This window comes from Ranitomeya variabilis, chromosome 8 (assembly GCF_051348905.1).
Source record: "Ranitomeya variabilis isolate aRanVar5 chromosome 8, aRanVar5.hap1, whole genome shotgun sequence".
Classification (NCBI taxonomy): Eukaryota; Metazoa; Chordata; class Amphibia; order Anura; family Dendrobatidae; genus Ranitomeya; species Ranitomeya variabilis.
The window spans coordinates 22,583,292-22,609,995 of record NC_135239.1 but is presented as its reverse complement, the minus strand read 5'-3'; the positions used below and the strand labels follow the sequence as shown (position 1 = coordinate 22,609,995).

General features: G+C 44.4%; 1 protein-coding gene across 15 annotated transcripts in view; it reads right to left on the bottom strand.

Annotated features, from left to right (window-relative positions):
- Nucleotides 1–26,704, bottom strand: part of DAB1 (DAB adaptor protein 1) — a 759,978-nt gene that overhangs the window by 23,807 nt on the left and 709,467 nt on the right. For 8 of the 15 annotated variants that reach the window (XM_077276888.1, XM_077276893.1, XM_077276896.1 and 5 more), the window contains 2 exons: nucleotides 20,165–20,212; nucleotides 6,427–6,489 (listed from right to left, as the gene is read on the bottom strand). In XM_077276888.1, the coding sequence (XP_077133003.1) occupies nucleotides 6,427–6,489; nucleotides 20,165–20,212 (111 nt within the window). The remainder of the gene's footprint in view (nucleotides 1–6,426; nucleotides 6,490–20,164; nucleotides 20,213–26,704) is intronic. The other 7 variants (XM_077276895.1, XM_077276898.1, XM_077276903.1 and 4 more) reach the window with 1 other exon arrangement.

The window sequence follows — 26,704 nt, the reverse complement described above, 5'->3', positions numbered from 1 at the left end:
AGATTGCTGGACACACTGGGGGCAATGCTGGAGACACTGGGGCAGATTGCTGGAGACACTGGGGCAGATTGCTGGACACACTGGGGGCAGGATTGGAGGCATGGGCAGAATGTAGAGACGGGGCAGAATGAAAGACATGGGGCAGGATTGGATCATGGGGCAGGTGAATACGATGGAGACAGATGGGGCAGGATGGGGAGATCACATGGGGTAGAATGGATACTCATGAGGGCAGGATGGGAGAACATATGGCAGGAGCCAGGAATGAGACACACGGGGCCAGGGTGGGGAATATTATTACCATAGGGGCTAATTAAGGGATATTATTACTGCAGTGATGTATTTATTTTATTTTTTGAGTATACTGTTTTAAATGGGGGGGGCGGTCCTATTACTGTGCAGAGTGACACTATATCGCCTTTTTTTCTCCATGTGTAATGTAGAAGTTGTGAAAAATTAAGTAATGTGTTCTGCAAGCAGAGCTCGAGATAACTGTGTCATTTCCTGCAGAAACTAGTCCTGGCTGGAAGAAATGATGGCGGTCTGTGCTGGATGAAAGATGAAGGACTTCACCTAGAGATGTCATTGGTGAGTCAGTGTTACCTATACATTGACACTATACACTATACTATATACAGAGGTCCTGTGTACAATGTCACCAGTGATCTCTGTATTACCTCTACACAGACACTGCATACCAAGTACAGATCTCCTGTGAATACTGGCACTTATGGTGATAGTATTGTGGGTTTTTTTTTTTATTATTACTGATCAGTATCAGTATTGTAGTATTCAGTCACTATGTGGTGGTAATATGTGGTCTGGAAATGGTGTTGTGGTATTTGTCCCTTGAATGTGCTATTTGGTCACCAAGTGGTGGTAATATGTGGTCTTGACCTGGTGCGGTGGTATTTGTTCCTTGTATGTGATATTATTCGATCACTGTGTTTGTAATTTGTAGTCTGGTCATGGCGCGGTGGTATTTGTTCCTTGTATGTGATATTATCGGTCAAAATATACCTAAATTATATTGCAGATTTTAACAAATATTTAATAGGTTACAGTAGAGTAGGGCCCGGCCATTTTTCTGGAATAATCTGGTTCGGGTATAATATGACGCCCCCCCCCCCCGTCACATGACACCCCCCCCCCATCACATGACCAGGGGGGCCCACAGTGTCTGAACAGCCCGGGGCCCTGGCTACCCTTAATCCACCCCTGTAGATACCCCCTGAGAAAGCGATTGGCAACATGCGAAACATAAGACGGCTTTAATGCCATCTATTGTACAATATATACAATAAAATACATATTTTTTAGCTTTTGCTTTTTTTGCTCAGTTTTCAGTTGCTAATGATCCCTGCCCTCCCAGAGAAGCCGCTAACATGTTTAACAGACTTGTATGGAAACAAGCAGCGGTTTCTTCTCTTCAATACAGTTTGTTTATATGGCAAATTTAGGAGAAAGTGACAATGTTACAGATCTACACTACGGATAGAAGTATGTGCCCCCTCCACATTTCCATCCAGGGGCTTTCCTGGCCTCCCATCCTACATCCATAGACATTATTATGGAGTCGGCCCCTCCTGCTCTTCTAGGAAGGTTTTCTACAAGATTTTGGAGGAGCCAGTGGAAATGTTTGCCCCTTCATCCAGCAGAGCATTTGTGAGGCCGCCCCCTGATAACAGCCCATAGTATTATCCCCCTCCACCATCTGTACAGGGGGCACAGTGCAGTCAGGGGGTAATGTTCTCCTGGAATCACCAAACCCAGACTCCTCCATCAGACGCAGATAGAGAAGTGTGATCCATCACTGCACAGAACACGTCTCCTCCAGAGTCCAGTGATGGCGGCTTTACACCACTCCATCCGATGCTCGGCATTGTGCTTGGTGATGTACGGCTGCATGCACTGCTCGGCCATGGAGCTCCTGGCAGGGGTTCAATGTTTGTGCTGATGTTATATCAGAGAAGGTGTGGATTCTGCAGTTATGGGGTCAGCAGAGCGGTGGTGGCTTTTCTGTTCTTTGGTCCTCGGCTCTCGCTCCTCCGCTCTGTAATGTTACCGGGTCTCCACTTCGTGGCTCAGTTGAACACTCACAAATGATGGAGGAATATTTAGGAGGAAACAAAATTCACAAACTGACTTGTTTAGTTTTCCACTGAGTGCTGTTGGGTGATCCCATCTCTTCTGAGGCTGCACCATCCTGAGTCACTCCAATAACGTCATAGTCACTGGTCATTTAAACCAGACTCAGACCAGAATGCAGGATGAGGCCGCGTATTCAGCTAGCTGGGGGTCTGTCACTGCGCTATGCTGGATTTATACTGCTCCATCTCTGTTACCTGGTGGTACCAATTGTTTTTTTAGTACTGTTAATTAAAATGTGCTGAGCCAGCTTCTCTACACTAGCTCTCTGTGTGGCAGCTCTGCTACGAGTCTTTGCCAGATCAACTCAGCTACATCAATCCTCACTATTCTAGCTCTGCTACATCAGTCATCACTGTTCCAGATCTCCTATATCAATCTTCATTGTTCCAGCTCTGCTACATCAGTCACTTATTCCATCTTTACTTCATCAACCATAGTTGTTTCAAATCTGCCATATCAATCCTCACTGTTCCAGCTTTGCTACATCAGCCATTCCTTTTCGACATCTGCTACATCAGCCATCACTGTTCCAGCTCTGCTACATCATCCATCACTGTTCCAGCTCTGCTACATCATCCATCACTGTTCCAGCTCTACTACATCAGCCATCACTGTTCCAGCTCTACTATATCAGCCATCACTGTTCCAGCTCTGCTACATCAGCCATCACTGTTCCAGCTCTGCTACATCATCCATCACTGTTCCAGCTCTACTACATCAGCCATCGCTGCTCTAGCTCTGCTACATCAGCCATCACTGCTACAGCTCTGCTATATCAATCCTCATTGTTCCAGCTCCGCTACATCAGTCATTTATTCCATCTTTGCTTCATCAACCATCGTTATTCTAAATCTGCTATATCAATCCTCACTGTTCCAGCTGTGCTACATCAGCCATTCCTTTTCGACATCTGCTACATCAGACATCGCTGTTCCAGCTCTGCTACATCAGCCATCCCTGTTCCAGCTCTGCTACATCATCCATCACTGTTCCATATCTGTTATAACAATCCTCACTGTTCCAACTCTGCTACATCATTTATAGCTTTTCCAGTTTTGCTACACCAGGTGCCCTAATTGTCAGACTGCAATCCTCCTCTGCACAATTTCATATTTGTTTCATCTTTGGAATTATCACGGGCATCCATCATCCTTGGGAACCTCACAATAAACAATAGGTAGTCACCAGCAATTTCTGGTGAGCTCAGCTGTTCAGGGAGAGCAGAGTCCTCCTATCTCAGAGCCTAATCTGAATTCCTTAGTGATATTACTGGGCTGCACGTATACTGGTTGCAGTATATATATATATATACACTCTGTGGGTGTTGGAGCCCTTGAAGCGCTTGTGGCGCAGCTATATGATCAATGATCCCAGTCATTGCTTTCCCAGTGATTTCATTTAATTATCCATTTCCATCCTGACTAAACAACTGCAGTTAATCAGACAGCTGCCTGCGGCCCTAATTTATCCCCAAGGCTCACATATGCCAAAATGTTTTATTATGGCCAGAAAAGAGCAATAATATTAACCAATTTTCAGTGCACAAATGTCAACTCCAGTCTAAAAGTTTCCCGGTGACATATTATATGTGATCTCTGAGGATCGGGGGAGGGGCGCGGATGCTTCCTACTTTTAACCTAAGGATGTGAAAACTTGTCTGTGATAACGTTTGTTTATAATGAGGTGGGAAGGGTTAATTCCGACTGTACCGAGGGCGTCATTATAGGCCTCATAAATATCTCATAACTGTACAGAGGGGATTCTTGCTTTTTATCGGCAGCCTATGTGGTGTTGCTTTATTTATTGGCACTATGGCTGCAATGTAACATGTTAGAGGAGGCATCCACCAGCCTGGTGTAGAGAGCAACATGACAAGGGTGGTCCACACTGCTCACCCTGCAGGAAAAAAAAAATCTAAAATATGAGCATTAAATAAATCGCAGCAGAAAATGTGACTGCAATAAATACTTTACCACTAGGTGGAGCCGAGAGTAGTGCACAACATGTGAAGAACAGCACACCAAGTGGTCAGGGTTGGTATTGCATATAAAAATAGGTAAAAGAGGTTTTCTCCGATGGTAGATGAAAGGGGCTTCCTCTACATTTATTTAAGATCTTATAAGAGTATTAAAACAAAAATCAACATATATTCAGCAAAGAAAACCCTACTGTTCCACAGCACTGCTGCTCAGGTCCCGTGACAGTCTCCAGGATTGTTCTTCTAGCAGGGAACATCGCATGAGCACTGCAGCCAATCGGTGGCCAATGATCAGCTGCAGCATTAACATTCCATCTGAGCAGACGTTTGCTACAATGTATCAGTCAGGAATCCACAGGGCATTATGGAGACTGGAAACAATGGTATGGTACTTTTCAGACCAGAGCAAGACTGACTATGTAGAGGGTTACTGCCTCTGGATGTAAAAAAGGTGTAAACATGGTGGAATTGAAGCACAAACCCCCCAATCCATCATTGTCTTTGTGCCTTTTTTTCTCAAGTTTTTTAGTGACTTTTATGTTTGCACCTGATTCATTATTTAATTTGTGGCTTTTTTTTTTTTTTACTATAACTTAACTTGCTTTTATTTTGGGGGGTCGGTAATGTGGGTGTGATATTCCTATTCCTGATATTTTTGCCTAATTCATCATTTGGTAGTTTTCAAAATATTGCAAAAATGTTGTGCAATAGTACTCTACTCCCCAAGTACAAAAGCCCCAATTCAGCATTTGCATTTTTAAGTTTACTCTTATTTCTGCTATTTGTTGCCATTTTTGCACCAACTTCGTCATAATGGGTCACTGGGGGGGATGATGGATCTTGAGCAAGATCAAAAGATGCTTTTTTTTTTGTTCTTTTTTTTGTGCCTTTTTAGATTGCATTATCCTTTAACATGTCGCACGATAGATGTGAACTGCTCAAAATATGCGGAGTGGGACAAGAAGAAGTTTTGACTTTTCTGCAGGAAATGTGTCATCAGAAAATACTGTTGAGGTTTTTAATTATATAGTTTAAAAAATACTTTGGGTAATGTGTATTTTTTCATATTATGTTGTATATTATATATATATATATATATATATATATATATATATATATATATATATATATATATACACACTGTATATATATACATATCTTGCAATTTTCTCACTGGCCACCGGGGCTATTCTAGACGCTCACTTCCTGTTCTTACAGGGAATTCACACGCACATTAGCTGCAATGAACAGAGCCTGACACTTCCTTTTGTACTGAAGCATCTAATGAGCGTGTGCAAAGGTAATTGAGGATGGAGGGGAAGCTGTAAAGTCATCTAATGCGCTGTTGTGATTGGTGGATCCGGTGTTATCAGCTGTGAATAGAGGTATTGTTACCTGTCATTGCAGTCCTGTCTGTGATGATAATGAGACTGCTGTGCAAATTGCATCTTCGGAGAGGACAAGAACTCTAGCGCCACCTTTAGGAAGTAGCAATCCTAAAAGTCAATATTGACCCTTTAATGAGCCTTGCCATATAACATAGGATAAAAGCCAAACCAGAATCTCAATTTGCAGAATCGTCAGTGCAAAGTACGTGATCTGGTTTGGCTGGGTGGGAGGTGTCTGATCGGGATCCAAGGGGTAACGTTTCTCCTTGCGGAGAGTGGCATGTCAAGCCTTACATGCCAAGGTGAGGAGACTTATTGGCCATGCATGCTCCTCTGGGAAATTAAATATGTAAATTGTCTTTTCAGAGAAACTCTAGTGCCACCTATTGGAAGTAGCAATCCTAGAAGTCAATATCGACTCTTTAATTAGTGAAACGCTTCCTGAAAAGACAGGACATTTAAGCTTAAAACAGCCCCAGTGGCCAGAATGAAAATTGCAAAATTTTCTATTTTTTATATAAATTGTAATATGAGGAAAAAAAACTCTTTACCATTTTATTTTCACACGACTTTAACACAAAAAAACTATTTAAACAATAGGTAATTTTCTATTGACCCAAGCCCTTTAAGTTGTAGTTCATTCGGCCAAGGACACTCCCTGTATTGAGCACCCTTCATCGTTTTATGTTAACTAGAAGTTTAGCCCCCACTGAGCAGAAACCTCCTAATTAAAGGAACCTCATACTTCACTATTGGGACGGAGGTTTACTTTTCGGGGGGGTTGAATACTTTTGCAATGCACAGTATATTCTATTTTATTATCACAACAAGGCTGCATTCTTTCATTTTTTTTTTTTTTTTTTAATTCTAAAATTTTCTAAGAAAAGAAAAATCTAAAGTTGTACTTACAGAGGGAGACGTTACGTCGGGTGGAGTAGACATGTCCCCAAAAAGTGCTAATTGCGTCACAGCCTAAGAGGAAACAAAAAGGAGTAAGAGAAAGAAAACATTACTGATTTCTTATGGGCGCAATATTGTGTCGTTAGCACAATGTTTGCTCATTTATCATACCGTCAATAATTAGAATCATAAAAATAATAACTTAAAGGAAAACTCCAAACCATTGCATCATTTCATGTTGATGACTCACTTTCCCGCTCCGGATTAATCTTGGTCATTTGAAAATTAAATATATAAATTTCTCATTTTTTATTATCTCCCAATATTCAGTTCCATCTATAATTCTATTTGCATTTTCCTAAGCCTGGGCGGGGCTTTGTTGTCACATGACCATTCGTACCTCCCCAGCTTAGCCCGTTTGTACCTCCCCAGCTTAACCCTGTAGATTCTAGGAGCTGCTACAATGTAGCAACCAGACTGAACACACGGCTTTTGTAAAAACCTGGGAAACTACAGTTGTGACTGGTTCCCTGTGCGGTTGCATCCACATTACGCATTGATGGTATTTTATTTTTTATTGGAGTTTTCCTTTAAAAGCAATCTGGAAAAGGAAAAACTATTACAAGAATCTTTAAGAAGAATTAACTGATCACATATTTGAGAAATTTGTGAAAATCATTTTATTTTTCTACAATTTTTATTCTTAGAATCAATTTTAATTCCGGAAATAAAAAAATAAATAAATAAAGGTAAATAAAACAACAAGAAGAAAAAATCATTAAAAAAGAGGTTGATCACTACTTTGGATGGGTGAGGGGGCATGTTTTCGAACCCCCACAATATAGGATCTCCTTCCTGTACTACGAGGACCCGGATCTGGTTCGCTCGTTTGTCCCACTCACTTACATACCATTTCACACTAGTCCACACAAAACTAGAAAAGAAATGCCACATTTTTTTTAAATCTGAGTTTTAGGTATAACTTTTTTTCAACCGTTTTTCATGGTGGTGATTTTTTCAGCAAGACAGCAAAAAAACACACAAGAAAAACAGAAAAAAAGGGAAAATAAAATAATTTTACAACTTCTGCCACCACTAGAGGGAGCATAGGAGCGTACAGCATCTTCTATATACGTCTAAGCTCCCTCTAGTGGCCGCTGCTGGTAGGCAGAATTTTACTATCTATGTTAGAGGATTTGGAGCTCTGTATCAGTGATCGGGAGTCCGATATATCATGATATTTATGGGCACAAAATTTAGCAGCTAAAAATGCCATCTTGTCAAAAGGTGGAGATTCCATTTAAAGGGACAAAGTTGCATAATTGCTGGCAAATGACATCTATCTGGCATTCTTTTAATTTCAAGCACCGCTGTTTAATGCCTTGTTCTAAGTATAACACAATGGGAGAGATTCTTTTTAATTCCATCCTAAATATTGACATTAGAATAAGCAAGATATGCCAGATTTATCTCAAGCCGTGCCCCTTTCCTGCAAAGCCGCACCCCTTGTCTGATTGTATTATATCCATTTTCTTTTCCCGGACTGGTGGTTTAAGGATCATAGTGTATTTTACTGCAGCGTGATGCAATCAGGCAGTCATCCACATGGTAATATTGTTTGTTACCAGTAAGAAGGGTCTATGAATGAATAATTTACTGCGCACTTGACCTCTTTTTAAGCTCCATGGCTTATATTAAAATGTTCTACTTAAGAAATCCTTAAAATAAAACATGAAAAACTAAACATTTATAATGTCAGGCTGAGCAGGGGAAAGGAGAACTGGGAACGGATCCAGAGGAGGACGATCTCCCGGCTTCGCACAGTCTGCGCTGCTGCGGCTAATTGAGAAACAACCAGGAAAATTGTATCAAAGAAGAAAAGCGGAGGAAAAAAAAAAGTGAAAAGAATAGAACCTCTAGAGGAGGAACTGTGGGGTCCGTATACAGGAGGGAACATGCCATCAAAATAGGTTCAGGCTACGTTCCCATAATGCTCCGTATTTTCAAAAAATGCAAGTAACTTATTTTACTTAATGAGGGCAGAAAATCTGCAACATCAAAAACTCATCGTGGGAATGTAGCAAAAACGCAGGGTTCCGTTTTCGCAGCATTTTTGCATTCTTTCTATGGAGAAAAAAAAGCTGAAAGAATTGACGGGAAAAAAGTCGGGGGGGGGGGAAAAGTAATCGAGTGCAGGAGACTTCTGAAATTTCAGCTTTTGCAGGTAGTGTATAAAGCAGCTTTTAATTTGCATAAAAAAAGCATTAAAAAAATGCTTGAAAGGATGGAAAGGTCTCGCTGGGAAAATCCACTTTATTGTCAGAAGATAATGATACATATATATCTATTTACAAATAGAAAGGCAGAAACTACAGAAAGTTTACAAAACTTTTATAAAGTGTCCAAATATAATAACTAATGTCCTAAGGAAGGGGAAGGGCTCTACTGGGGCAAGTCTTGGGGTATTTGTCCCTTTTGGATTCCCCATTTGTCTGGACGAGGAGCAATAAGAACCCACTGTTCACATGTTGCAAGCATCACGAGTGAGTAGGTGTGAATATGTCTGATTTACAAGCTAAGTTCTGGCAATGCTTGTCCAATAGACCACTGACTGCTTTGCATGATCCACACATTTTTGCCTTCAGGCAGGGCCGTATTTAGGGTTTCTGCTGCCCTAGGCACTTTTAGCGCTAAACCCCCCCCCCCCCTTTGGTGAGTATGACACTATCGGCAGTGACTTTAGCAATAATCGCTGATGTGAAAGTCGCCTTTTGCAGCAAATCCGGCAGTTTTTCTGCATGTGCCGCGTAACGGATCACTTATGGCAACACTGCGCTTGGCCTCATTCATTCCCTATGGGATTTGCGGCACTTATGACCTGGCAAATGCGGTAAATAATAATAATAATAATAATAATTTTATTTATATAGCGCCAACATATTCCGCAGCGCTTTACAACTTATAGCGGTACCATACCTCCCAACTTTTGAAGAAGGGAAGGAGACAAAGTGTGCCACGCCTCTGACCACACCCATTTCACAACTAGTCACACCCATATCCACGTCCCAACCACAGCCATTTAGCACTGCTGATCACACTGTTTTATATACAATAATTATAAACGAAAAAATATGGCCACAGTGCTCCATACTGTATAATGGCCACACATGATGCTCCATACTGTATAACGGCCACACATGATGTTCCATACTGTATAACGGCCACACATGATGCTCCATACTGTATAACGGCCACACATGATGCTCCATACTGTATAACGACCACACATGATGCTCCATACTGTATAACGGCCACACATGATGCTCCATATTGTATAATGGCCACACATGATGCTCAATACTTTACAATGGCCACACATGATGCTCAATACTGTATAATGGCCACACAGTTCTCCATGATACTGTATAATGACCCCCCCCTCCTGTATGCATGGCTCATATTCCCCCCCTGTATGCATGGCTCACACTCCCTCCCCCGTATGCATGGCTCATATACCCCCCCCCCTGTATGCATGGCTCATATACACCCCCCCCCTGTATGCATGGCTCATATACACCCCCCCTGTATGCATGGCTCATATACACACCCCCCCCCCGTATGCATGGCTCATATACACCCCCCCTGTATGCATGGCTCATATTCACCCCCCCGTATGCATGGCTCATATTCACCCCCCCCTGTATGCATGGCTCATATTCACCCCCCCCCCCCCCTGTATGCATGGCTCATATTCACCCCTCCCCCTGTATGCATGGCTCATATTCACCCCCCCCCTCCCCCTGTATGCATGGCTTATATTCACCCCCCCTGTGTGTATGGCTCATCTCCCCCTCCCTCCCTGTATGCATGGTGGCTCTGGCTTATCTCCCATCCCCCCCTGTATGTGTGGCTCATCTCCCATCCCCCCCTGTATGCATGCATGCATGGTGGCATTGGTGGCTCTGGCTCGTCATCTCCCATCCCCCATGCGTGGCTCATCGGCAGCCTGCCCCGCCGCTCCCCATCTATCTTGTGGCTGCCGCCTCCTGGGCTCCCCGATCCTCCTCCTTCATCCTCCCCGGCTCCCCCCGTCCCTGGCTGTCATCATACTCACCTGGCTGTGTCACCTCACACCGCGCACGGCGCGCAGAGGAACGGGATCCTCCACCTCTGTGCTGTGTCCCGGCGCAGCACCCTCGTCGTCCTGTATGAGCGGTCAGGTGGTACCACTGATTAAGGTCATGACCTTAATCAGCGGTACCATGTGACCGCTCACACAGCGAGGGTGCAGTCACTGAGAGCAGACCAGGCGTCGCTGGAGCAGGTGAGTATGCATCAATCATAGTGTGTATGGGCAAGGAGGCAGCGGCGGGGGGGCGGCGGGGGCGGCGAGGAGGGGGGGGGTGAGGGGGGAGGAGCTTAAGCCTTTAGGTGACCCCGGCCGGACCGGACTTTGCATTAAAAAAAAAAAAAAAAGCACACACACCTGCTCAGGTGCCGCCCCCCCCGCATGGCCCCGCCCTAGGCACGTGCCCTCAAGTGCCTAGTGGCAAATACGGCCCTGCCTTCAGGCTACATCGCCATTCATACCAGTTTTTCGATCCCTAAGTGTTAATTTGTATACTGGGAATCCTGATGATGGATTATTTTGGATTTGTACACAAGAAACCATCCAAGCTCCTTACAGAAATGAAATAAACTATTGTTAACATCAGTTTTTTGTGTTACAAGTATTTTTTTTACCGTATATACTCGAGTATAAGCCGAGATTTTCAGCCCAAATTTTTGGGCTGAAAGTGCCCCTCTCGGCTTATACTCGAGTCACGGTCGGCGGCAGGGTCGGCGGGTGAGGGGGAGAGGGCGCTGAGGCATACTTACCTGCTTCCGGGGCTCCTGGCGCTCCCCCTGCCCGTCCCACGGTCTCCGGGTGCCGCAGCTCTTCCCCTGTTCAGCGGTCACGTGGGACCGCTCATTAGAGAAATGAATATGGACTCCACTCCCATAGGGGCGGAGCCGCCTATTCATTTCTCTAATCAGCGGTGCCGGTGACCGCTGATAGAGGAAGAGGCTGCGGCACCGAAGACCAGCTGTCCGGGGGAAGGAGCGGGACGCCGGGAGCAGGTAAGTATTACATATTCACCTGTCCTCGTTCCACACGCCGGGCGCCGCTCTGTCTTCCCGGCGTCTCTCTCTCCGCACTGACTGTGCAGGTCAGAGGGCGCGATGACGCATATAGTGTGCGCGCCGCCCTCTGCCTGATCAGTCAGTGCGGAGAGACGCCGGGACGGGACGTGAGGAGCTGCAAGCAAGAGAGGTGAGTATGTGTTTTATTATTTTTATTGCAGCAGCAGCAGCAGCATTGTATATATGGCACATCTATGGGGCAATAATGAACGGTGCAGAGCACTATATGGCACAGCTATCGGGCAATAATGAACGGTGCAGAGCACTATATGGCACAGCTATGGGGCAATAATGGACGGTGCAGAGCACTATATGGCACAGCTATGGGGCAATAATGAACGGTGCAGAGCACTATATGGCACAGCTATGGGGCAATAATGAACGGTGCAGAGCACTATATGGCACAGCTATGGGGCAATTATGAACGGTGCAGAGCACTATATGGCACAGCTATGGGGCAATAATGAACGGTGCAGAGCACTATATGGCACAGCTATGGGGCAATTATGAACGGTGCAGAGCACTATATGGCACAGCTATGGGGCAATAATGAACGGTGCAGAGCACTATATGGCACAGCTATGGGGCAATAATGAACGGTGCAGAGCACTATATGGCACAGCTATGGGGCAATAATGAACGGTGCAGAGCACTATATGGCACAGCTATGGGGCAATAATGAACGGTGCAGAGCACTATATGGCACAGCTATGGGGCAATAATGAACGGCGCAGAGCACTATATGGCACAGCTATGGGGCAATAATGAACGGTGCAGAGCACTATATGGCACAGCTATGGGGCAATAATGAACGGTGCAGAGCACTATATGGCACAGCTATGGGGCAATAATGAACGGTGCAGAGCACTATATGGCATAGCTATGGGGCAATAATGAACGGTGCAGAGCACTATATGGCACAGCTATGGGGCAATTATGAACGGTGCAGAGCACTATATGGCACAGCTATGGGGCAATAATGAACGGTGCAGAGCACTATATGGCACAGCTATGGGGCAATAATGAACGGTGCAGAGCACTATATGGCACAGCTATGGGGGCAATAATAAACGGTGCAGAGCACTATATGGCACAGCTATGGGGGCAATAATAAACGGTGCAGAGCACTATATGGCACAGCTATGGGGGCAATAATAAACGGTGCAGAGCACTATATGGCACAGCTATGGGGCAATAATGAACGGTGCAGAGCACTATATGGCACAACTATGGGGGCAATAATAAACGGTGCAGAGCACTATATGGCACAGCTATGGGGCAATAATAAACGGTGCAGAGCACTATATGGCACAGCTATGGGGGCAATAATAAACGGTGCAGAGCACTATATGGCACAGCTATGGGGGCAATAATAAACGGTGCAGAGCACTATATGGCACAGCTATGGGGCAATAATGAACGGTGCAGAGCACTATATGGCACAGCTATGGGGGCAATAATGAACGGTGCAGAGCACTATATGGCACAGCTATGGGGGCAATAATGAACGGTGCAGAGCACTATATGGCACAGCTATGGGGGCAATAATGAACGGTGCAGAGCACTATATGGCAGAGCTATGGGGGCAATAATGAACGGTGCAGAGCACTATATGGCACAGCTATGGGGGCAATAATAAACGGTGCAGAGCACTATATGGCACAGCTATGGGGGCAATAATGAACGGTGCAGAGCACTATATGGCACAGCTATGGGGGCAATAATGAACGGTGCAGAGCACTATATGGCACAGCTATGGGGCAAGTATGAACGGTGCAGAGCACTATATGGCACAGCTTTCTATGGCACAGCTATGGGGCAATTATGAACGGTGCAGAGCACTATATGGCACAGCTATGGGGCAATAATGAACGGTGCAGAGCACTATATGGCACAGCTATGGGGCCATAATGAACGGTATGGAGCATCTATTTTTATTTTTGAAATTCACCGGTAGCTGCTGCATTTTCCACCCTAGGCTTATGCTCGAGTCAATAAGTTTTCCCAGTTTTTTGTGGCAAAATTAGGGGGGTCGGCTTATACTCGGGTCGGCTTATACTCGAGTATATACGGTAATCATTTTTGACAATATTTTTTTCATAGCTCAATGTTTATTAAAAAACTAAGTGTGTAATCTTGCAATTTTTCCACTGACCCCTAGGGGTCTTTTAAACTGAAACTCCCTGTTGTTGTTTTTTTAAGTAATTTCAGCAGACTCATTATCATCAGAGGCAGGGTTATAATAACAAATAACACCTCTATACACAGCTGATAACACATCTGCCTTCACAATGACCTTTGCACACGCTCATTAGATGCTTCAATACACAAAAAAGGGTCTGAGTCTGTTCAATGCTGCTAAAATACATGCTCATTTTGTAAAAAACAAACAAACTGAATGTTAGAGTCTAACAGATAAGTGTGAAAAGTTTTGTATTTCTAATACAGATTCTGATATAGAAAAAAAACATTACAAAATAAAAAAAATCTTTATTTAACACAAAACTATGATTGATACAATAGGTGATTTTCTGATGACAGATTCTCTTTAACCCCTTCATGACCTTGCCGTTTTTTGCAATTCTGACCAGTGTCCCTTTATGAGGTAATAACTCAGGAACGCTTCAACGGATCCTAGCGATTCTGAGATTGTTTTTTCGTGACATATTGGGCTTCATGTTAGTGGTAAATTTAGGTCGATAATTTCTGAGTTTATTTGTGAAAAAAACGGAAATTTGGCAAAAATTTTGAAAATTTCGCAATTTTCACATTTTGAATTTTTATTCTGTTAAACCAGAGAGTTATGTGACACAAAATAGTTAATAAATAACATTTCCCACATGTCTTCTTTACATCAGCACAATTTTGGAAACAAATTTTTTTTTTGCTAGGAAGTTATAAGGGTTAAAATTTGACCAGTGATTTCTCATTTTTACAACAAAATTTACAAAACCATTTTTTTTAGGGACCACCTCACATTTGAAGTCAGTTTGAGGGTTCTATATGGCTGAAAATACCCAAAAGTGACACCATTCTAAAAACTGCACCCCTCAAGGTGCTCAAAACCACATTCAAGAAGTTTATTAACCCTTCAGGTGTTTCACAGCAGCAGAAGCAACATGGAAGTAAAAAATGAACATTTAACTTTTTAGTCACAAAAATGATATTTTAGCAAAATTTTTTTTATTTTCCCAAGGGTAAAAGGAGAAACTGGACCACGGACGTTGTTGTCCAATTTGTCCTGAGTACGCTGATACCTCATATGAGGGGGTAAACCACTGTTTGGGCGCACAGCAGGGCTCGGAAGGGAAGGAGCGCCATTTGACTTTTTCAATGAAAAATTGGCTCCAATCTTTAGCGGACACCATGTCGCGTTTGGAGAGCCCCCGTGTGCCTAAACATTGGAGCTCCCCCACAAGTGACCCCATTTTGGAAACTAGACCCCCCAAGGAACTTATCTAGAAGCATAGTGAGCACTTTAAACCCCCAGGTGCTTCACAAATTGATCCGTAAAAATGAAAAAGTACTTTTTTTTCACAAAAAAATTATTTTAGCCTCAATTTTTTCATTTTCACATGGGCAACAGGATAAAATGGATCCTAAATTTTGTTGGGCAATTTCTCCTGAGTACACCAATACCTCACATGTGGGGGTAAACCACTGTTTGGGCACATGGTAAGGCTCGGAAGGGAAGGAGCGCCATTTGACTTTTTGAATGAAAAATTATCTCCAACGTTAGCGGACACCATGTCACGTTTGGAAAGCCCCTGTGTGCCTAAACATTGGAGCTCCTCCACAAGTGACCCCATTTTGGAAACTAGACCCCCCAAGGAACTCATCTAGAGGCATAGTGAGCACTTTAAACCCCCAGGTGCTTCACAAATTGATCCGCAAAAATGAAAAAGTACTTCACATGGGCAACAGGATAAAATGGATCCTAAAATTTGTTGGGCAATTTCTCCTGAGTATGCCGATACCTCATATGTGGGGGTAAACCACTGTTTGGGTGCACGGCAAGGCTCGGAAGGGGAGGCGTGCCATTTGACTTTTTGAATGGAAAATTAGCTCCAATCGTTAGCGGACACCATGTCGCGTTTGGAGAGCCCCTGTGTGCCTAAACATTGGAGCTCCCCTACAAGTGACCCCATTTTGGAAACTAGACCCCCCAAGGAACTTATCTAGATGCATAGTGAGCACTTATAACCCCCAGGTGCTTCACAGAAGTTTATAACGCAGAGCCGTGAAAATAAAAAAATAATTTTTCTTTCCTCAAAAATGATTTTTAGCCCAGAATTTTTTATTTTCCCAAGGGTAATAGGAGAAATTGGACCCCAAATATTGTTGTCCAGTTTGTCCTGAGTACGATGATACCCCATATGTGGGGGTAAACCACTGTTTGGGCGCACGGCAGGGCTCGGAAGGGAACGCACGCCATTTGGCTTTTTGAATGGAAAATTAGCTCCAATCATTAGCGGACACCATGTCGCGTTTGGAGAGCCCCTGTGTGCCTAAACATTGGAGCTCCCGCACAAGTGACCCCATTTTGGAAACTAGACCTCCCAAGGAACTAATCTAGATGTGTGGTGAGCACTTTGAACCCCCAAGTGCTTCACAGAAGTTTATAACGCAGAGCCATGAAAATAAAAAATAATTTTTCTTTTCTCAAAAATGATTTTTTAGCCCACAATTTTTTATTTTCCCAAGGGTAATAGGAGAAATTGGACCCCAAAAGTTGTTTTCCAGTTTCTCCTGAGTACGATGATACCCCATATGTGGGGGTAAACCACTGTTTTGGCACACGTCGGGGTTCGGAAGGGAAGTAGTGATGTTTTGAAATGCAGACTTTGATGGAATGCTCTGCGGGCGTCAGGTTGCATTTGCAGAGCCCCTGATGTGCCTAAACAGTAGGAACTCCCCACAATTGACTCCATTTTGGAAACTAGACCCCAAAGGGAACTTATCTAGATGTGTAGTGAGCACTTTGAACCCCCAAGTGCTTCACAGAAGTTTATAACGCAGAGCCGTGAAAATAAAAAATGTGTTTCCTTTCCTCAAAAATATTTTTTTAGCCCAGAATTTTTTATTTTTGCAAGAGTAACAGGAGAAATTGGACCCCAAAAGTTGTTGTCCAGTTTCTCCTGAGTACGCTGATACCCCATATGTGGGGGTAAACCACTGTTTGGGTACATGCCGGGGCTCGGAAGGGAAGTAGTGACGTTTTGGAATGCAGACTTTGATGGAATGGTCTGCGGGCATCATGTTACGTTTGCAGAGCCCCTGATATGCCTAAACAGTAGAAACCCCCCACAAGTGACCCCATTTTGGAAACTAGACCCCCCAAGGAACTTATCTAGATGTGTGGTGAGCACGTTCAACCCCCAAGTGCTTCACAGAAGTTTACAACGCAGAGCCGTGAAAATAAAAAATCATTTTTCTTTCCTCAAAAAAGATGTTTTAGCAAGCAATTTTTTATTTTCACAAGGGTAACAGGAGAATTTGGACCCCAATATTTGTTGCCCAGTTTGTTGTGAGTACGCTGATACCCCATATGTGGGGGTAAACCACTGTTTGGGCACACGTCAGGGCTCGGAAGGGAAGTAGTGACATTTGAAATGCAGACTTTGATGGAATGGTCTGCGGGCGTCACATTGCATTTGCAGAGCCCCTGATGTGCCTAAACAGTAGAAACACCCCACAAGTGACCCCATTTTGGAAACTAGACCCCCGAAGGAACTTATCTAGATGTGTGGTGAGCACTTTCAACCCCCAAGTGCTTCACAGAAGTTTATAACGCAGAGCCGTGAAAATAAAAAATAATTGTTCTTTCCTCAAAAATTATGTTTTAGCAAGTAATTTTTTATTTTTGCAAGGGTAACAGGAGAAATTGGACCCCAACAGTTGTTGCCCAGTTTGTCCTGAGTACGCTGGTACCCCAAATGTGGGGGTAAACCACTGTTTGGGTGCACGTCGGGGCTTGGAAGGGCAGGAGCACCATTTGACTTTTTGAACGCAAGATTGGCTGGAATCAATGGTGGCGCCATGTTGCGTTTGGAGACCCCTGATGTGCCTAAACAGTGGAAACCCCTCAATTCTAACTTCAACACTAACCCCAACACACCCCTAATCCTAATCCCAACTGTAGCCATAACCCTAATCACAACCCTAACCCCAACACACCCCTAACCACAACCCTAACCGCAACACAACCGTAACCCTAATTCCAACCCTAATCCTAACCCTAATCCCAACCGTAACCCTAATCCCAACCCTAACCACAACTATAACCCCAACACACCCCTAACCCTATCCGTAACCCTAACCACAAGCCTATTCTTAACCCTATTTCCAACCCTAGCCCTAATTCCAACCCTAACCCTAAGGGTATGTGCCCACGTTGCGGATTCGTGTGAGATTTTTCCGCACGATTTTTGAAAAATCTGCAGGTAAAAGGCACTGCGTTTTGCCTGCGGATTTACAGCAGATTTCCAGTGTTTTTTTGTGTGGATTTCACCTGCGGATTCCTATTGAGGAACAGGTGTAAAACGCTGCGGAATCCGCACAAAGAATTGACATGCTGCGGAAAATACAATGCAGCGTTTCTGCACGGAATTTTCCGCACCATGGGCACAGCAGATTTGGTTTTCCTTAGGTGTACATGGTACTGTAAACCTGATGGAAAACTGCTTCGAATTCGCAGCGGCCAATCCGCTGCGGATCCGCGGCCAATCCGCTGCGGATCCGCGGCCAATCCGCTGCCAATCCGCTGTGGATCCGCGGCCAATCCGCTGCAGATCCGCGGCCAATCCGCTGCGGATCCGCTGCGGATCCGCGGCCAATCCGCTGCCAATCCGCTGCAGATCCGCGGCCAATCCGCTGCGGATCCGCGGCTGATCCGCTGCCAATCCGCTGCAGATCCGCGGCCGATCCGCTGCGGATCCGCTGCCGATCCGCTGCGGATCCGCGGCCAATCCGCTGCCAATCCGCTGCAGATCCGCGGCCAATCCGCTGCGGATCCGCTGCGGATCCGCGGCCGATCCGCTGCGGATCCGCGGTCGATCCGCTGCAGATCCGCGGCCAATCCGCTGCGGATCCGCTGCGGATCCGCGGCCAATCCGCTGCGGATCCGCGGCCAATCCGCTGCAGATCCGCGGCCAATCCGCTGCGGATCCGCTGCCAATCCGCTGCAGATCCGCGGCCGATCCGCTGCGGATCCGCTGCCGATCCGCGACGGATCCGCGGCGGATCCGCTGCCGATCTGCTGCCGATCCGCTGCCGATCTGCTGCCGATCCGCTGCGGATCCGCTGCCGATCCGCTGCGGATCCGCGGCCGATCCGCTGCCGATCCGCTGCCGATCCGCGGCTGATCCGCTCTGTGTGCACATGCCATAACCCTACCCCTAAACCTAACCCTACCCGTAACCCTAACCCTACCCCTAACCCTACCCCTAGTTCTAACCCTAACCCTAGTGGAAAAAGAAAAAAAAATATTTTTTTTATTTTATTATTGTCCCTACCTATGGGGGTGATAAAGGGGGGGGTTTATTTATTATTTTTTTATTTTGATCGCTGTGGTAGAACCTACCACAGCGATCAAAATGTACTTGTAACAAATCTGCCAGCCTGCAGATTCGGCGGGCGTACTGAGCATGCGCCCGCCATCTTGGAAGATGGCGGCGCCCAGGGAGAAGATGGACCGACTTCGGGAGGATCGGTAAGTATGAGGGGGTGGGGGGGGGGTGGATCGGAGCACAGGGGGGGGTAATCGGAGGACGGGGGGAGCGGACAGGAGCACGGGGGAGCGGGCAGGAGGACGGGGGAGCGAACAGGAGGACGGAGAGGACCGGGCCACATAACGGACGACTGGGGAGGAGATCGGGGGCGTTGCGGGGGGCCAGTACATGATTTCCAGCCATGGCAGATGCTATTGCAGCATCGGCCATGGCTGGATTGCAATATTTCACCATTTTCATAGGTGAAATATTGCAAATTGCTCTGATTGGCTGTTGCACTTTCAACAGCCAATCAGAGCGATCGTAGCCACGTGGGGGCAAAGCCGGGACCCCCCCTAGGCTGAAGTACAACTCCCCCTCTCCCTGCAGATTGGGTAAAATAGGAATTAACCCTTTCACCCGATCTGCAGGGATGCGATCATTCCATGACGCCGCATAGGCGTCATGGGTCGGGAAGGGGTTAAAGTCACTTAAAAAGTTTTATAACTTTTTTTCTTACAAAAAAGTTAATAAAGAAAAGTTAATAAACAACAGACTATATCGACCCTTTAACTGACCAATAATGAAACTTTTAAGAGTGGGGGATGATGGAATGTGTGGACCCCAATGTTACAGAACGGAAAGACATAACTTTTCTACATGCAGCGTGACGTTTGGTAACTCCATGGCATTTCTTTTCGTCCTTATTTATGATTTTGGAGAATATATACAATCTGTAATTTTCTGATTATTGGTCTTAATCATCGTTAGACTCTAATATCGGTAATTATAAGGTTTTATTGGGATCACGTCGTATTGCGCTATTGTAGCAGCGATGCCTCGTCCCATCTTACCTCGATGACGTCAGAAGGATTCTCATCAAAACAAATTAAGTCTCCGTTCTGTAACAGCAAAGAATGATGGATGAGAGTGAAATGAGCGACACAATGCGGAGTAATGACGGGTATGTAGAGGATGCATCATAGGACGGGGCGCAGGAGCGGACGCCTCAGGAATATTAATGCTAATGAAAGGTAATGGGCTCGATATATCACAGAAGAGACTCGGTGTGAAGAAGGTGAAAAACAGCCGGGAACGTGGATCCACGTCACATCCTCTAAAGCTCATCACTAAATATACCCTAGATTACAAGCAAAGAAGCTCCAATACTGTACACATGGTATAAAGCCCTGTACACACATGGACACGAAGATGAGAGGAGTCGCTGAGAGCATACACTATTTATCCCTAATTACATCCTGTATCATACCCCAGAGCTGCACTCACTATTCTGCTGGTGCAGTCACTGTGTACATACATTACATTACTGATCCTGAGTTACATCCTGTATTATACCCCAGAGCTGCACTCACTATTCTGCTGGTGCAGTCACTGTGTACATACATTACATTACTGATCCTGTACTGACCCTGAGTTACATCCTGTATTATTCCCCAGAGCTGCACTCACTATTCTGCTGGTGCAGTCACTGTGTACATACATTACATTACTGATCCTGTACTGACCCTGAGTTACATCCTGTATTATTCCCCAGAGCTGCACTCACTATTCTGCTGGTGCAGTCACTGTGCACATACATTACATTACTGATCCTGAGTTACATCCTGTATTATACTCCAGAGCTGCACTCACTATGCTGCTGGTGCAGTCACGGTGTACATACATTACATTACTGATCCTGAGTTACATCCTGTATTATACCCCAGAGCTGCACTCACTATTCTGCTGGTGCAGTCACTGTGTACATACATTACATTACTAATCCTGAGTTACATCCTGTATTATACCCCAGAGCTGCACTCACTATTCTGCTGGTGCAGTCACTGTGTACATACATTACATTACTGATCCTGAGTTACATCCTGTATTATACTCCAGAGCTGCACTCACTATTCTGCTGGTGCAGTCACTGTGTACATACATTACATTACTAATCCTGAGTTACATCCTGTATTATACCCCAGAGCTGCACTCACTATTCTGCTGGTGCAATCACTGTGTACCTACATTACATTACTGATCCTGAGTTACCTCCTGTATTATACCCCAGAGCTGCACTCACTATTCTGCTGCAGTCACTGTGTACATACATTACATTACTGATTCTGAGTTACATCCTGTTTCACATTAAAATAACATATAAAATCAGTTTTGGAACATGAAAGCCAGAAATACAAAAGTGTATAATATATGTATGTTATGATGACTGGATATTTTCCATGTTATTGTGATATTATTGCAAACCAAAAAAGAACTTTGGCTGATGTAGGAGGGTCGAGGGTCTAATTTTGCTGACAGTAAAATAGCAGTAAGCAGCAGGAATATGAAAACTAATTAATTAGAATCCTGAATTTGAATGCAGCTTTGAGTGTGACTGGAGTATCTGCATTGTGAATGTAGCACAAGACTGATACATGATGGATTTGTTACCAAATACTCTACGTAAATATGTGGACTTTAAAGGGCCAGTACGCCTAAACTTAGTACCAATCTATAATAATGCTGGTGCCTTATAAGAAATCTAAGAAACAAGTATCTGATATCAGCCACATCTATATATACACTCACCGGCCACTTTATTAGGTACACCATGCTAATAACGGGTTGGACCCCCTTTTGCCTTCAGAACTGCCTCAATTCTTCGTGGCATAGATTCAACAAGGTGCTGGAAGCATTCCTCAGAGATTTTGGTCCATATTGACATGATGGCATCACACAGTTGCCGCAGATTTGTCGGCTGCACATCCCAAAGATGCTCCATACAAGGCAGGATGGATCCATGCTTTCATGTTGTTTACGCCAAATTCTGACCCTACCATCCGAATGTCGCAGCAGAAATCGAGACTCATCAGACCAAGCAACGTTTTTCCAATCTTCTACTGTCCAATTTCGATGAGCTTGTACAAATTGTAGCCTCAGTTTCCTGTTCTTAGCTGAAAGGAGTGGTACCCGGTGTGGTCTTCTGCTGCTGTAGCCCATCTGCCTCAAAGTTCGACGCACTGTGCGTTCAGAGATGCTCTTAGGCCTACCTTGGTTGTAACGGGTGGCGATTTGAGTCACTGTTGCCTTTCTATCAGCTCGAACCAGTCTGCCCATTCTCCTCTGACCTCTGGCATCAACAAGGCATTTCCGCCCACAGAACTGCCGCTCACTGGATTTTTTTTCTTTTTCGGACCATTCTCTGTAAACCCTAGAGATGGTTGTGCGTGAAAATCCCAGTAGATCAGCAGTTTCTGAAATACTCAGACCAGCCCTTCTGGCACCAACAACCATGCCACGTTCAAAGGCACTCAAATCACCTTTCTTCCCCATACTGATGCTCGGTTTGAACTGCAGGAGATTGTCTTGACCATGTCTACATGCCTAAATGCACTGAGTTGCCGCCATGTGATTGGCTGATTAGAAATTAAGTGTTAACAAGAAGTTGGACAGGTGTACCTAATAAAGTGGCCGGTGAGTGTATATAATCGTCTAAGGTCCATTTCCATCTGTTTGTCTCTAACGGAAATCCCGTGTCGCTGATTGGTCGCGCCAGTCTGGCCTCGACCAATCAGCGATATTGGAGCGGGATTTAAACACCGCTTCACTTTTTACTATTGATGCTGCCTATGCAGCATCAATAGTAAAAGATATGTTAAAAATAATAATAATAAAAAAAAATGGTGATATTCTAACCTTCCGGCGTCCCCGGCAGCTTTTTCCGCTCCTCGTGATGCTCAGTCCCAGTAATGCTTTGCGGTAATGACCCCAGGTGACGTAGCGGTCTCTGGCGGGAGCATCGCTAAAAGCTTGGGCTGGATCCGGGGGCCGCCGGAAGGTGAGTATATAACTATTTTTTATTTTAATTCTTTTTTTTAACAGGGATATGGTGCACCACACTGCTATATACTACGTGGCTGTGTTATATACTACATGGCTGCTATATACTACGTGGGCTGTGGTATATACTACGTGGGCTGTGCTATATACTACATGGGCTGTGTTATATATTACATGCGCTGTGCTACATACTGCGTGGGCTGTGCTATATACTACGTGGCTGTGTTATATACTACATGGGCTGTGTTATATACTACGTGGGCTGTGCTATATACTGCATGGGCTGTGTTGTATACTGCGTGGGCTGTGCTATATAGTATGTGGGCTGTGCTATATACTACGTGGGCTGTGTTATATACTACGTGGGCTGTGTTAAATACTACGTGGGCTGTGTTAAATACTACGTGGGCTGTGCTATATACTATGCGACTGTGCAATATACTACGTGGCTGTGCAATATACTACGTGACTGTGCAATATACTACGTGGCTGTGTTATATACTACGTGGCTGTGCTATATACTACGTGGGCTGTGTTATATACTGCATGGGCTATGTTATATACTACGTGGGCTGCGTTATATACTGCATGGGCTGTGCTATATACTACGTGCACTGTGCTATATTCTACGTGGCTGTGTTATATACTACGTGGCTGTGCTATATACTAAGTGGGCTGTGTTATATACTGCGTGGGCTGTGCTATATACTACGTGGCTGTGTTATATACTACATGGGCTGTGTTATATACTACGTGGGCTGTGCTATATACTGCATGGGCTGTGTTATATACTGCGTGGGCTGTGCTATATACTACGTGGGCTGTGCTATATACTATGTGGGCTGTGTTATATACTACATGGGCTGTGCTAAATGCTACGTGGGCTGTGCTATATACTACATGACTGTGCAATATACTATGTGGCTGTTCAATATACTATGTGGCTGTGTTATATACTACGTGGCTGTGCTATACACTATGTGGGCTGTGTTATATACTGCATGGGCTGGGTTATATACTACGTGGGCTGTGTTATATACTGCATGGGCTCTGCTATATACTATGTGGGCTGTGCTATATTCTACGTGGGCTGTGTTATATACTACATGGGCTGTGTTATACACTGCGTGGGCTGTGCTATATACTACGTGGCTGTGTTATATATTACGTGGGCTGTGTTATATACTACATGGGCTGTGTGCTATATTCTACGTGACTGCAATATACTACCTGGCTGTGCAATATACTACGCGGCTGTGTTATATACTACGTGGCTGTGCTATATACTACGTGGCTGTGCTATATGCTATGTGGGCTGTACAATACACTACGTGGCTGTGTTATATGCTATGTGGCTGTGCTGAATGCTATGTGGGCTGTGTTATATGCTACGTGGCTGTGCAATATACTACATGGCTGTGTTATATACTACGTGGGCTGTGTTATATGCTACGTGGGCTGTGCAATCTACTACGTGGCTGTGTTATATACTACGTGGCTGTGTTATATGCTACGTGGCTGTGTTATATGCTACGTGGGCTGTGTTATATACTACGTGGGCTGTGCTATATGCTACGTGGCTGTGTTATATACTACGTGGGCTGTGTTATATACTATGTGGGCTGTGTTATATGCTACATGGCTGTTCTATATTTCTCTGCTGTATCTGTGCATCATGAATCGTGGTATGTGTTAAGAGGGGGGCACACTGAGACTCTTTCATCTGCGGGCCCTCAGAAACCTGGAGCCGGCCCTGGCTTCACTGATTGGTCGCGCCTGGCCTGGCGCGACCAATCAGCGATCAGTGATTTGAACCACGCTTCGCTGATTAGTCACGCCCAGCTGAATTCTGTGTATACATTGCATTATTCTTAAATCTTCATAAATAAACTACATACATATTCTAGAATACCCGATGCGTTAGAATCGGGCCACCATCTAGTATGGATATAAACATCTTTGGAAATTCTCTACAAGTGGCTGATAACAGGGGACGATAGACTGTATTTATCAGCAGAAGAGAGAATATTCGGGTCCATGTCCCTTTATGTGTTTTGTGCCTGTCACATTGTATCATACTGGTGAATATATGGAATATTTCAGCTTCTGTCAGAGCTTAGAAATGATCCATGGCGTGCGGATAACCTCCCGCTCCGCCTGCCTGCTGAAAAGGCCAGAACTGCGCTCCGCACGATACAGGGGAAGCGGGTCACAGAACCCTCATTTATATTGTCCAAAAAGTGATGATATTTACTAACGAGTGGCGGCGAGAAATGTATCCACCGGAATAACCGGAGATCCTGCGCATCACGTGAGCGGCTTAGATACACGGCTCAGCAGGCAGGATCACACAGGATAGGATTAGATGCACAGCTCAGCACTACACAATGTACAGATACTTAATAATAGTAAGTGACAGCTAACACCAACCCTACAGGGATATATGCAGCTCTGGTTGTGACTGGAGGATGACATAAGAAGCCAGTGATGACAGACAGGAGGAGATGTAGGTCCGGTGCGGGGCTCAGACTGGAAAGTGTTATCCTGGCCGATATGGGAAGGAAATGTCAGATGTGACACGCGAGATAATGTCATCAGCGCTGATTACATTGTGCGAGTACAACACAACCTAATTAAGACACCGCGCCGACAAATGCCGGGATGTAACGTAACGATCCTGTCTGCCAGCGCTGATCTGCTACCAAACGGCACGTCAGAGGGAAAGATGTGGAGAAAATGGAATTACACAGCTGCTATCTATTATATATTATCTATTTATCATCTATCTATCATCTACTTATCTATTATCTATCTATTATATATCTATCTATCTATCATTTACTTCTCTATTATCTATTATATATATATATATATATATATATATCTATTATCTATCTATCTATTATATATATATATATCTATTATCTATCTATTATATCTATCTATCTATCTATCTATCTATCATTTACTTATTTATTATCTATTATATATATATATATATATATATATATATATATATATATATATATATATATATCTATTATCTATCTATCCATTATATATATATATATATCTATTATCTATCTATCAATCATCTATCTATTATCTATCTGTTTATTATCTATCTATCTATTCTCTATTATCTATCTATTCTTTATCTATTATCTATCATCTCTATCTATATATTATTTATATATCATCTATATATTATCTATCTATCTATTATCCATCCTTTCTATCCTATCGCCATGAACATGGAGGACTACATGGCCGCAGGTTTACTAGTCCTCTAGTGATAATCTCCAGCTGTTAAAACTCCGACACATATGACATCTGTACACGTGAACAGATCCTGTATAAATCCATATCAGACTGACTGTATAATCCTTTATATTGAAGCAATACCCACCAGCTCTGGCAGACGGCTCCTCAGTGTCCCTCCTCCCTGCTGCTACTGAAATCTCACATTGCTCAGTACAAGCTGCAACTGTCAGTCAAGCAGGGTGAGCGGAGACCAAATACTCTTGGACTTTTAGGCCGGGGTCACACGGTTG